General features: G+C 35.5%; 1 protein-coding gene across 2 annotated transcripts in view; it reads right to left on the reverse strand.

The window, feature by feature from the left end:
* The window catches only part of GLRB (glycine receptor beta), a 95,977-nt gene that overhangs the window by 7,357 nt on the left and 73,686 nt on the right, over nt 1-14,934 (reverse strand). For both annotated transcript variants that reach the window (XM_019441159.2, XM_019441161.2), the window contains exon 9: nt 7,591-7,889. In XM_019441159.2, the coding sequence (XP_019296704.1) occupies nt 7,591-7,889 (299 nt within the window). The remainder of the gene's footprint in view (nt 1-7,590; nt 7,890-14,934) is intronic.

A 14,934-nucleotide genomic window follows, 5' to 3' on the forward strand; every position in this document is an offset into this window, starting at 1 on the left:
GAATTAAGACACGTGTGTTTCTATTAGCAACCCAAACATAGAGAATTGAAATACAGAAGTTCTTAAATATGATGAAGTTTTCTTCATTGGGAAATTATTTTAATGCCTGAAGGCTAAAGTTTAAATAATATAATTCTGGGGGAGAGTTCAAGATGGCATAGAAGATTCTGAACTCACCCCTCCCATGGACATAACAAATCCATAACTGCATATGGAATAATTCCCTCTGAAGGGGATTGAGAAACTGGATTGAGAAGCTTAGGTGCTGACTCATGTGACATGGAAAGCAGTGCAATGAAGGGGATTGAGAAGCTGGATGAACAGAGCCTCTGCAACAAGGAACAACAAAATGGGTTGAAGAGGCAGAGACACTGTCTCGCTAAGGATAAAAACACACCCGAGATGCAGCACTCCATGGATCGGAGGAATCTCAAAGATACAGAGATTTATTTACCCTGAGGAGTGAAAGATTTGAGCTCCATGTAAGGCACATTACCCCTTAGATTCTGCACAGGAGAGAGGAACCCCCAAAATACTCAACTCTGAAAACTTACAAGGAACATATCCTTGTAAGGAAAACTATGAAACTGTAGTGACAGAATAACCCACTTTTAAAAAGCTCATGTGCTGGCTCACTTGACATGGAAAGCAGTGCAAGAAATACAATCAAAAAGTGCATATCTATAGGTGAAGGAGGCCTCCTTACTAATGCACCCACTAGAGAGGCAAGAGAAAGCTGGGCCTCTCTCTCCCCAGGAACTGAGACACTGGAGGCAGCCATTTTTACTATCTTGTTCTGCCATGCTGATTTTGGCACTGGGGAGCACCATTTTGGATTTTCCCTCTAGACTGCTAATGTCAGAGGGCATGATCCACCAAGAGTGTCAAACAAGCCTGGGCCTTGTCTAGGCCTTACAGCCAACAGCATAATAACCCTACCCACCAGTATATCTGCAGCAGTGACAGCCAGGCATCGCAGCCAGCTGGTCCAGGGCCACTCCCACCTATCATGTACCCACAGCAGTCATTTCCCCACCACAATAGGAGAGTGCACACAGACTACACAGGGGACATTCCTGGAGCAACCTTGTTCTGGAGACCGGGGGAATTGCCCTTCTGGGCCCCACAGGACAACTTCTACATAAAGCTACTCCTTCAAGACCAGGAAAAGGAGCTGAACTACCCAATACATATAGAGAAAGTCAGGTAAATGAAGAGACAGAGGAATATGTTCTAAATAAAAGAACAAGACAAAACCTCAGAAAAAGAACTAAATGAATGGAGCAAAGCAATCTACTGGATAAAGAGTTCATAGTAATGGTCATAAAAATGCCTATCAAACTCAGGAGAAGAAAGGATGAACACGGTGAGAACTTTAACAAAGCTGGAAAATATAAGAAAGTACCAACCAGGGCTGAAGAATGCAATAACAGAAATGATAAATACATCAGAGGGAATAAACAGCAGATTATATGATATAGAATAATAAATCAACAATCTAGAGGACAAGATAGTGAAAATAGCCCAAACTGAACACGAAAAGAAAAAAGGATTTTAAAACGTAAGATAATTTAAGGGATCTTTGGGACAATATCAAATGTGCTAACATTCACATTAGAACTCATATAACTCACTATCAAAAACAAAATAAAACAATCCAGTTAAAAACTGGGCAGACGACCTGAATACTTTTCCAAAGAATATATGCAGATAATCAGCAGGCACATGAAAAGATGTTCCACATCACTAACAATCAGGAAAATTCAAATCAAAACCACAATGAGTTATCATACAACATCAGTCAGAATGGCTACTATCAAAAAGATAATAAGTAACAAGTGTTGGTGAGGATGTACACAGAAGGCAATCCTTGTGCACTATTGGTGGAAATGTAAACTGGAAAGTAGTGTGGAGGTTCCCGAAAAAAATTAAAAAGAGAGCCACCATTTGATCCTGCAATTCTGCTCCTGGGTATTTATCTGAAGAAAATGAAAACACTAATTCAAAAAGACATATGTACCCCAATGTTTATTGCAGCATTATTTACAATAGCCAAGGTATAGAAGCACCTAGGCGTCCACTGATAGATGACTGGATAAAGAAGATGTGGTAAATACATACAATGGAGTATTACTCAACCACAAGAAAGAATGAAATCTTGTCATTTGTGACCACATGGGGGGACCTAGAGAGTATTATGCTAAGTGAAATAAGTCAGTAAAAGGTAAATACTGTATGGTTTCACTTATATTTGGAGTTAAAAGCAAAACAAACAAGCAAACAAAACGAAACAAACAGACTCATAGATACAGAGAACAAACTGATGGTTGTTGGAGGAGGGGGGCAGGAGGATGGATGAAATAGGTAAAAGGAATTAAAAGATACAATCTTCTATTTATAAAAATAAGTGAGACACAACAGGTAAATTTCAGCATAGGGAATAAAGTCAATAACTTTGTAACAATTTTGTAAGGTGAGAGATGGTGACAAATCTTACTGCACTGAACATTTCCTAGTGTATATAAGTATCAAATCATTATGTTGTACATATGAAACTAATTCAATATCGTGTAGCAATTATTCTTTGATAAAAAATAAATAATTCAGTCTAATGTTCTAGATCCTATTTATCCTTTGTATCTATTTTCACAAATAATTTTGATATGTTCTATAGTACTCTGAAAATCTGCTTCCAATGAATCTCTAGTATCAATCCCACTGCATCGAATATATTAAGATTCCAAATTCCTTGCACATTGGTGTTCCCTATTACTAGATAATTTCTGCAATCATCCAGACCCCGTGACATACCATAAAATGGAGCTGGTTGTGGCACTACTGAAAATCAAGCACCCATTCCATAGAACGTCTTTGTTTTCTTCTCTAGATCACTTAACCAGAGTTCAAGTTAGTAGGTAGGGGGATTAGTAGGTAGGAAAAATGAGAAAGTGGTAAAAGACTAGGAGATATACATTGGGGGACTGATAGCTAGGGCCACATATTTAAGGAGTCCATATAGTGACATGTCCATATAAAAAAGGGGGCTCAAGTATTCCTCCTTCCATTTCTGGAATGGGGAAATAAGTATGTTTAGAAGGAAAAGCAAAGTTCCTCACAAGGAGCTAGCATGCTTCAAATACCAGTTTTTTTGTTTTTTGGGTTTTTTTTTTTTTTTTTTTTTTTTATGTTCTGAAGCACCCTTAACCAGCCATGAGCTCTTCCAAGGTACTATTTGGTGGTTTGGGTCATAACAGAAAGTAAAGTAAAATACTGGGGGAAAGAACCAATATTTCTCTGAAAAGGTGTGTTCCTGGTGCAGGAATGCAGTAAGTCTGAAACAGTCCGATAGGTAGAGCAGCTGTCACATAACTGAAGTGTTAAGAGTAGCTCAGTGACGTGTCTAATCACTAGGGTGTGGCAGCCAGGCTACAGGTTCAGTGAGGATGCTGGGAGACTTGAAAAGAGTATTGGGGAACTCTGCTCCCGGGAAGATATAGTAGACATATACTGGACCTTATATAAAACAAACCTAAGAAGACTGTGAACAGTGGAGAAACAACAATTCTCCAGTTGTGGACCTTCAGACGCATGGAACAACACGGTGTTGAGTGTCCTTTTTGCCTCATATATCCCAGATTTGAAGCTGAAGGAGCTGAAATTCAAAATGAAATTGGTACAGATAAAAATAGCTCCAATAAGAGTCTAATTTCTCTATCCAAAGGACAAAGAAAAGAGTAGCTTAGCAAGACAAAAACTTTATTTTTTAATTTTTATTTGTTTATTTTTTTTTAATTTTAGAAAGAGAGAATGCCAGGGAGAAGGGCAGAGGTAGAGAGAGAGAATCTCAAGCAGGCTTCACACTCAGGACAGAGTCCAACATGGGGCTTGATTCCATGACCCTGGGATCACGACCTGAGCCGAAATCAAGAGTCGGACGCTCAACCAACTGAGCCACCCATGCGCCCCAAGACAAAAAACTTTTAGACAATGTTCTCTCTAGTCCAGTCAAACACCACACACAAAAAGGTGACCCCATCCCCACCCACGCCAGCAAAGGTTGAGTGGGGAGCTGAGTCTTCCACCTTTAGAGGCTGTAACAAGGTGCCCAACACTCCCACCACAGTGGTATCAGAGAAGACCCATTAAGGAGAGAGGACTCCCATCTCCATAGACCACTAACAAGGCCCTGCTTCCCCCATTGCATCAGAGGAGACTGTGCAGGCAGCATGGACTTCCACCCCTACCCAGCAGAAACAGACCGCTTCTCCTCTTCCACACTGGAGGTGATGTCATAGGAGCCCTAGCTGAGGGGCAGGAATCACCACAAAGTGGTAATGAGGGCACCCCCCCCACACACACACTGTGTATCAGTGGAGACCACATGGGTAATTAAAAACTAGCAGTCCCACCCTGCAATAATAAAGAGCCCCCAGCTACACTGTGTCAAGCCCTGGACTTCTACTTCCACTGAAGTCCTGAAGCAGCACCCTTCCTTCTCCCAGCAGGACAGGGCCAGAGAAAGCCATCTAACACAGAAAGTTTCAATAAGATTCAGAGTCCATAACAAACTATGAAAATGTCCAGGTTTCAACAGAAAACCATTCATCATATGAAGAACTGGAGAAGATCTCAAACTGAATTTTTTAAAAAATAGAGTCTGTAGATAACAACACCGAAATGAAAAATGTGTTAGAATCATCTGAGAGAGGTTCTAAAACATGGATGATAAAAAAAATATATATATTTCAATCAGGTATTATGAACATTTGTTTGAAAGCACTGACAAATAGAAAGCCTGAGCAAAGAAATACAAAATCTCAGCAAAAAGAAAGTCCAAATGGAAATTTTGTAACTGAAAAATACATTCAGCAAAATATAAATCTCAGTGGATAAGCTCATCAGAAAAAATCGAAGGGGCAGAAAAAAGAATCATTGAATTAAAAGATATAACCAAAGAAATTATCCAATCTGAACAAAACCGAAAAATATTGACCAGACAAAATGAAGAGAGTCTCAGGGATCTGTGGGACTATAACAAAGGATTTAACAGTTGCGTCATCAGAGGCTCAGAAAGACGGGAGAAAGAAGGTGGGTCTGAAAAGGGTACTCAAAAAAATAACAGTCGAAAACTGCAAATTTGACAAGAAACATAAGCCTACATTTTTATTTATTTATTTATTATTTTTTTTTAAATTTTTTTTTTCAACGTTTTTTATTTATTTTTGGGACAGAGAGAGACAGAGCATGAACGGGGGAGGGGCAGACAGAGAGGGAGACACAGAATCGGAAACAGGCTCCAGGCTCCGAGCCATCAGCCCAGAGCCTTACGTGGGGCTCGAACTCACGAACCGCGAGATAGTGACCTGGCTGAAGTCAGACGCTTAACCGACTGCGCCACCCCAGCGCCCCAAGCCTACATTTTTAAATAAACTGAATAAATCCCAAACAGGATAAACCCAAACAAATCCCCACCAAAACACAGACTTTAAGGATAATAAAGACGAAAAGAAGTCTTGAATGCAGCCAGACAAAAATGAGTTTACCCTCAGGGGAAAACCAATATGAATGAAGAGGAGTTCTCATCAGGAGCCATGGAAGCCAGATGGAGGGAGGAGGCACAATATTTTTTACATGCTAAAAGAAACGAATTGTCAACCTAGAATCTTATACCCATTGAAAATATCCTTCAGAAATAAAGGGGAAATCAAGATTTTCTCAGATGAAGGAAAACTAGCTGAATTTGTTACCAGCAATGCTCCCCAAAATATTGAATAAAGGAAATTCTCTATAAGTAAACAATGAAAGACATATCAGAATAAACGAAAGAACATGGTGAGCAAAAATATGCATAAATGCAATAAGCTTTCCTTCTCCCTTGCAGTTTCCTAAAGTATATTCGATGGTGAAATAAAAAGTAGAATGCTTTCTAATTAGATTCTCAGAAATATTTACAAGTCTATCATAAATAGAAAGTTAAAGTGACATTAAAGGATGTGATATTTTTACACATCACACAAACTGGTAAAATAATGACACCAGCAGACTTTGATAAGTTATGTACATATAATTAGTACCTAGGACAATCACTAAACAAGATGGATAAAGAGACACACTTTCAAACACAATATAGAAAACTCACAAAATGTCATTCTCGAAAATGTTTAAAGTAACCTTCATGAAAGCAAGAAACAGAAAAGAGGGAGGTAAAAAATGGGATAAGCAGAAAAGAAAACATAAAACAATAGACTGAAGCCCTAACATATCACTACTTAGATTAAATCATATCATCTAAACATACCAATTAAAACATGAGAGTGGTGGAGCGGTTCAAGGTCATAAATCAACTATATATGTTGTCAACCAGAAACTCACTTCAAACATAATGATTTAGACATGCTGGATGGAAAAGGATGGAAAAAGATATGTCAAATGTATGACTTCTCTAAGGTCATGATCGTTCTTTATTAACAAACAGTTTAGCTTTATTTATCATAAAGAGAGTTAGGGTATGAAAGAATCATAAGGCCTTAAAAACCCTCCCACAAGGTAGCAACTAACACTACAGAGACTTGGCTGTAGATGCAGAAAATGAGTTTAATGACTTTACAAGAAATTAAAATTTTCTAAAAAATATACCTTCAGGCAGCACCACAAAAATAGTTTACTTTTCATATCTACAAATATGCACCTGGCATACTTGTCTAACATTCTAGGTAAGGGGTGTGATGGTAGATAACAAACTGAAAGAGTAATATTGGGCCAAAATATAGGCAGAGAAGGCAAGATTTTCAAGGTTGTAAGATGGTGTGAACCTATTAGTCTCCTGTGGAATGTACCAGGCTAATAAGCTCAATGGCAATAGCCTCCTGGTTTACTGGTCATCCCAAACAGAAGGTATCAATCAGGGGAGCTTTGGGGTAAGTAGAAACCTATCCTAAATTCATGAAACAGCCTGTTGATCCAGAATTTATCAGAATCTAAAGGCACTGACCATTACTCTTAGACCAATGATCAAGTGACAAGGCAAGGTCCAATTCTGCTGCAAGTACTCACCACTGGGCTGGACAGATCCCTGACTACGGTATAGTTTTCCCATAGGCCAGGCATCCCGTAAGTAAGTAGCCTGCCGGCCATATTCTGTGTGGAACTCTCTAACTTGATAGGGAACAGGAAGGGGGTTTTATCAAGAGCATGGGCTCCCCTAAATCTACCAAGTGGGCAAAAGGTCAGTGCTTCCAGCAATCCTCTGGCCTTTGAGGCTTATCAGGTGAGAAAGAACAGGAGGGTCTGTAGCTTTGACAATATCTCCACAGTCAATGGTACCCATCAAAGAAGAAACGTCTCATTAAACTCCATGGAAAGTCTTCTAGAAAGTTGATAAGGTGTTGATTTCTTTTTATTAATTAGTATTTGACCTAAGTATTTTTTATTTCTCTTACAAAAAGGTTCGATGTGTTTCAGTTCCTTTTTATCTGTGAGAGAAGAATGAGGGAGCACCAATTCTATCAAAGCTTCACACCCACAGAAAAGTACCTTTCTCCTGAACTGCAGAGCAGATGGGGGAAATACTTTCGCCAGTGTCATTCTTACCTGCAAAGTGCTAATGTGAACAGGAGTCCCTGTACCATTCACAGTATTCTTTTTAGCAGCATTTACATTTCCACCTTTTCCATCTGCCTGCTCAGCCTTTGCAATTCTGGCTTTCTCTGCTTCGACTCGTTTGGGGTTATTCAACATCACCTGCACGACAGCATACTCCACCAGAGAAGCAAACCCAAAGAGAAGACAAGCAATGAGCCACACATCAAGGGCCTTCACGTAGGATACTTTGGGAAGTTCAGCAGCAAGGGTTGTGCACTCGGAGGCCAAGCTGAGTACTGAGAAGATACCTACAGAAATAGAAATAGCAGTTAAAGTTGCTTCTTACCCCTGTGAAATGTTCTGCAAACATTACTTTTTGATGATATCCCTCTGCAGTTAACTCCCAATGCTCATCAGATCTCTTTCAAGCTCAAAGAGTAGAAAAAATAATATTGACATACTTTTCATGCAAGTATTATTTAATGTAGTTGGAGATGTTTGTAAATATTTAATATTTAAAAGTAAATAGAAATTTAAGCCAACGTGTAAAAACACAATTTAGATCTGGTTTAAATATTAAAGATGTCTGAAACTATTTTGTAGTATCTCAGAGGAAGCCACAAAGCTCTCTAGTTAGAGTTATTTCATTTTTCAGCTTTATTTTAGACAGTCACAGAACTGCATTTTACCCCAAGAACAACTAAGTCTGAACAAGAATAGAACATATAAAGCAATTTTCTGATAAGGCTTACAATTTAAAATATCTAATAGAAAAGACAAAGATAGAGCATTCCTGATTATTTCAGGGGAGACAAATGATTTCAGCTTTTCAAGGAAAGAGTAATATTCTGCTATCTGTATTAACCATTTGTGGAAGGTTAACTAGTTACATATCAATTTAAGCCAAATAATTATAAAATCCAAAAGGAAAAGTGCAATAATTTATATCCCTCCTTTTCTTTGCACTTGCCACATTCCCACTGACTACCAGTGACACCCTGTGTCAGAAAAAGTCTTCTATGATGTCAAAGGAGGCTCACATTAAGTAATGTAGAAAACAGGTTTGCCTAGGCTATGCACTTATGGGGCCAAGTGCACTTTTTATTCTTAGATTTGACCACCACAGAGAATTAACAAATAGGTCAACCTAACAAAGATATACTTGGTGTTCTTGTCTCTCGCCTTGGAAGTATGGTAAGCACTATATTAGTATTAATAATCAGTTAGAACACTGAAAAATATATTCCATCATTTGCACTGTTTTAAAGTCTCCTGAGAGGTTGACACCTCTCAGGTGTTTGTTCGGCTCTTTTTTGTGAGTATTGAAGAGCTGCGAGATTCTCTACTAGAAAGAAAGGTTTCTAGCAAAATATAGTAACTTCTGCAGATAGAAACAATATTACTTAGAATGTAAAGACTTGACAGTTATATCAATTACCCTTGGTCCTGAGGAAAACTAAGAACTAATTAATAGAGACTACATCTTAAAAGTTAATATAGGTCTTAATGTTTCTAACCTGGAAGTGGAAACTAACATAAAAACCAAAATCTTATCACTTGTTGCCCGAAACTGCAATTAGTTATACCTATGGGTGTTAATTTAACAAGTCATATTTCCAAGTCAATTTTTCTATTTTTAATCAAATGCTATATGTCAATCTAGCAATCAAAAACAACCTTACTTAATTCCTTGAAATAGAATATATTGACACACCATTCTCTGTGTTTCCATAGCATTTCACTTTCATCAATAACACAGGATAGATATATCAAACTGGTGTAAACTCAGTAGTATACCTGAAAATTTCCTGATATATCAGAAACTTCATGAGAAAATGGAGAATAATGGCAGATTTTAAGGGTCCTGAAAGCCCTACAGTGAATTTACCATACCTGGTAGAAAATATTAAGAAACTTTAAATTTGGGGAAGAGAAATGACATTACCAAAAGAATGCTGAGTAACATTATTCTGGTAGGGATATATACAACAGACTAAGAAAGGAAAAAATAGTAGCTGCAGAAACAAAGCACAGAACTGATGCAAAAGGATTTTGACAAGACATTTTAAAAGACTTGGTTACTGATTAAAGGAAGAAGGAAAAGATTGAGACAAAGCTCCGAAGAATGGAATAACTGGAAGAATACCCATGAAAGATGGGAATAGGAGACATAGGAAAGAAATGACTTTGGTATGAAAACATTGAGGTGGGTTAGAGAAAGGCCAAGAAGCATAAAACCGATGACCATGACAAGAGCATGATACACTTGAGAATGTTGTAAAAGAAAAGATTAGCCAATATTATTCAGATGGAGGTCATTTTGAAAATGCAGAACACCTTGTGAGGAAAAGATGCTGGAATGTCAAAGAAAGGAGTCCAAAGAAACAGAGAAGGGACTGTCCTTTTAAAGGAAGAATATGGCATTAAGGGTTTTCTGGGGAGAGGAGGGAGGCATTTATAATTCCAGATATTAAGTTAGAAACCATGATGGTCAATTCTATTAAGATTTTTATCATTTCAGAGATGAAAGAATAGAAATGGAGAAAAATGTGAACATCACTGTATGCCTTCTCTTCAGGAAATCATATTAAAATTAGAAAATATCCATTTGCTTTTTTAATCCTAAAATAAGAAATCTGAGCAAATAATATTTCTTTGGACAAGTATTGTACCATTCACTTAACATAGTCTTCAAATAAAATTACTTCACTGTTAAATAATGTATAGTGAAATTTTGTCTGAATTTTAATAATTTATAAACCAATCAAAAGAAATTTCACTACTGGGCATCTACCCAAAGAAAATAAAAACTCTAATTTGAAAAGATATATGCATCCCTATGTTTATTGCAGCATTATTTACAATAGCCAAGATACGAAAGGCTACCAGGTGTCCAATGATAGATGAATCGTTAAAGATGAAGTGGATATACATACAATGTAACTTTACTCAGCCATAAAACAATGCCAATCTTGCCATTTGCAGCAAGAAGGATGGTGCTAGAGAGTATAACGCTAATGTAATAACAAATGTCATGAACCAGCAGAGGTCAAGGAGTAAACTGCAAGTGTTTACATACCTGTCCCAACTACAAATAATTTTTATCTCATACTGCAATAAACTATCAAATTCATACATGGGGAACTGTGATTAATAAGATGAAAATTAATTTAGAAGTACTACTAAATTATATTAACACGTTATCATTTCATAACATTTTACTCTAAGGATACGAAAAAGAAAGCTATTATTAATATCATGTGAGAATCCAAAAAAACCTTTTTGACATTTCTGTAAGAGGTCCTTATAATCCCTGAACACTGTCCTAGATGATCAGAGTATAAGAAAGAATGTGTGCATACATGGTCTGCTAGAGGTCTGCCTTGTAACCTAAATTATTAATCTGTTTACACTTCAACTGAAAGTTACGTGTTAAAAAAACTCCTTTTTTAAAAAATTCCCTTTTAGCAACAATTCAAGTACTATATGTACCAGAGAAATGGAGTGTTATGCATTATTTACTTAAGAGTATTACAAAAAGTTGCTTCAATAATTACTTCCATACTCAGAGAAAGAGCTATAGACAAAAGTCTGTACCTAAAATTCATAGAGGGAGCTTTCACGTTTGTTAACAATGGAAAAGGTAAATTCAAATGAGATTGGGAGAATGTTTAGCATCTTTTCATGTGTTTGTTGACCAATTAGATGTTGTCTATTCAAGTCTGCTGCCCATTTTTTAACTGGACTTTTATTTTTGGTTTTTCTCCTTTTTTTCTTTTCTTTTTGTTTTGTTTTTGAGCCGTATGAGTCTTTGTAAATTTTGGATATTAGCCTGTTATCAGATATATGACTTGCAATTACTTTCTTCAATTCAGTAGATTATTTTTTCATTTTATTGATGGTTTCCTTTGCTGTGCAGAAGTTTTTTAGTTTGGTATAGTCCCACTTGTTTATTTTTGCTTTTGCTAAAATCATCAAGATATCTATATCAAGGAGCTTATCACCTGTTTTTTTCCAGGAGATTTATGGTTTCAAGTCTTATATTCAAGTCTTTAATCCCCTTTGAGTTAATTTTTGTGTAGGGTATAAGATAATGGTTCAGTTTCATTCTTTGGCAGGTGATCGTCCAATTTTCCAAACACTATTGAAGAGACTGCCCTTTTCCAATTATACATTCTTGGCTCACCTGTCATAAATTGACATATATCATATATATATATATATATATAGGTTTATTCCACTGAATAATTTATTCCACTGAATTTGCATATTGCTTGGAGTAGTATAGACATTTTAACAATATTAATCTTCCAATCCATGGGTATGGAATATATTTTTCCTTTATCTGCACTGTCTTCAATTTACTTCATTAATGACTTACAGTTTTCATATAGCTCTTTCACATTCTTGGTTAAATTTATTCCTAAGTATTTTATGCTTTTAATGCAATTGTAAATAGGATTGCTTTCTTAATCTCTCTGATAGTTCATAATTAGTGTAAAGAAACAACAGACTATATTGAAACTTCACTGAATTCACTTATTAGTTCTAGCAGTATTTTGATAGAGTCTTTACAGTTTTCTGAATATAATATGTCATCTACAAATAATGACAGTTTTACTTCTTCCTTTCCATTTTGGATGATTTTTATTTCTTTTTCTTGCCTAATGACTCTGACTAGTACTTCCAATACTATGTTAAATAAAAATGTTAAATAAATATGTTTATGTTAAATAAAAATAGCAAGAGTGGCCATCCTTGTCTTGTTTCTGATCATAGAGTACTGTTGGGTATAATGTTGGCTGTGGGCTTGTCACATATGGCTTTTATTATGTTGAGGTACATTCTCTCTGTATCCACTTTCTTATGAGATTTTTATTATAAGTGGATGTTAAATCTATCAAACGCTTTTTCTGCATCTATTGAGATAATAATAGGAGTTTTATCATTCATTTTGTTAATGTGGTATATCACACCGATTGATTTACAGATGTTGAACCATTCTTGTATCCCTGGAATAAATTCCACTTGGTCATTGTGTATGATCTTTTTAATGTATTTTTGAAACAGGTCTGCTAAAATTTTGTTGAGGATTTCTGCAGGTATATTGATCAGGGATATTGGCCTGTAATTTTATTTTTTTGTGTGGTATTCTTGTCTGATTTTGGTATCAGAGTAATACTGACCTTGCAAAATATGTTTAGAGGAGTTCTTCCTTCTTCTATTTTTTGGAAGAGTTTGAGAAAAAAATGATATTAATTCTTCTTTAATGTTTGGTAGCATTCACCAGTGATGTGTCTGGTCTGGAGCTTTTGTTTGTTGAGAGGTTTCTGATTACTGATTCAATCTCCTTACCGGTAATTTTTGTTATCTGTTCAAATTTGCTATTTCATCATGATTCAGGCTTGGTAGGTTGTATAGTTCTAGGGATTTATCCATTTTGCCTCGGTTGTCCATTTGTTGGTATATAATTATTCCTAGGAGTCTCTTGGGATCCTTTGTGTCCCCTGATATTAGTTGTAATGTCTCCTCTTTCTTTCCTGATTTTATTGATGTGAGTTTTCGCTCTTTTTTTTTCTTGGTGAGTCTAATTAAGGGTGTGTCAATTTTGTTTATGTTTTCAAAGAGTCAGCTCTTAGTTTCATTGATCTTTTCTATTGCCTTTTAGTCTCCATTTTTTCCTAGTATAATTTTTATTTCCTGCCTTCAGCTTAGTTTGGGCTTCATTTGTTCTTCTTTTCCTAGTTCTTTCAGATATAAAGTTAGGTTGTTTATATGAGACTTCTCTTGTTTCCTGAGGTAGGCGTTTATTACTATAAACTTCCCTCTTAAAACTGCATTTGCTGCATCTATAAATTTTGGTATGTTACATTTTCATTTTCATTTGTCTCAAGGTATTTTTAATTTCTCTTTTGATTTCTATTTTTGATCCTCTGGTTGTGCAGGTGTATGTTGTTTAATCTCCAGAAACGTGCAAAATTTCCATTTTTCTTAGTGTAATTAATTTCTAGTTTCATATTGCTGTGGTTTGGAAAACTGCTTGATGTGATTTCAATCCTCTTAAATTTATTAAAACTTGTTTTGTGGCCTAACATATGATCTATCTTGAAAATTGTTCCATGTACACTTGAGAAGAATATGTATTCTGTTGCTCTTAGATTGAATATTCTGTAAGTAGCTGTTAAGTACATATGCTCTAATGTGCCATTTAAGACTGATGTTTATTGATTTTCTGTTGGAGTGATCTATGCATCGGTGTAAATGGGGGGGGGGATTAAAGTCCCCTACTATTATGGATTGCTGTCTATTTCTTCCTTTAGGTCTGGGAATATTTGCTTTATTAATTTAGGTTCTTCTATGTTGTGTGCATAAATATTTGTAAATATTACATCATCTTGTTGGATTGACCTCTTTATCATTGTGTAATGCCCTTCTTAGTCTCATTACAGTCTGTATTTAAAGTATTTTGTTTATATAAGTATAGCTTCTCTAGCTTTCTTTTTGTTTCCATTTGCATGGACTATCTTGTTATTAAAGTAATATGATATATTAAGTAGTACACTAAAGTAATATTATTTCTCTTTTAGATAAAATTATAAATATGTATATGTTTAGTAACAGAGCTTCTAAATACCTACAGCATAATTTTATATAGTTGGAGATTTTTAACAACTCTCTCAACAATAGCTGTAAAAATAACTAGACAAAAGGCATAAAAGATTTCAACAGTACTATCAACCAACTTGATATTTACAGAACACTACATCCAACAGTGACAAATACACTTTGCAAGGGAATGTGGTATGGTTACCAGGAGATACATGTTAGGCTAGGCCATAAAAAAAAATGTCTGAATAAACAAAAAGTTTGAAATCATATTCTCTGACAAAATCAAAAAGCATTTAAATAAATTTAAAATCATTATCAGGTACTTATTAAAAGTAAATATTTGGAAATCAAACAGAATCCATGGGCCAATGAAGAAATCACAAGGTAAATTAGAAAACATTTTTAACTGAAAGAATATATCTGTTTATAACTTTAAATGCTCCTGTTTAAAAAGAAAAAAGATCTAAAATCAATTATCTGAGTTTTCACTTTAAGCATCAAAGAGAGATCGAATTAAACGCAAAGTAATTAAAAAGAAGAAATTAATAAAGAGCTAAAAATCAACCAAAAGGAAAATAGAAAAAAATAAATGAAATAGTTATGATATTTTGAAAATATCAAAAAAAAATAAGCCTTCAGCTAGAATAATCAGGAAAAAAGAGAATTCACAATTTAACAATATCAAGAATTAAATCTGACATACCACTAATAGCCAGACATTAAAAGGATAAGGGAATATTATGA

The sequence above is a fragment of the Panthera pardus genome, unplaced genomic scaffold (assembly GCF_024362965.1).
Source record: "Panthera pardus isolate Hobbes unplaced genomic scaffold, ASM2436296v1 HiC_scaffold_13, whole genome shotgun sequence".
Classification (NCBI taxonomy): domain Eukaryota; kingdom Metazoa; phylum Chordata; class Mammalia; order Carnivora; family Felidae; genus Panthera; species Panthera pardus.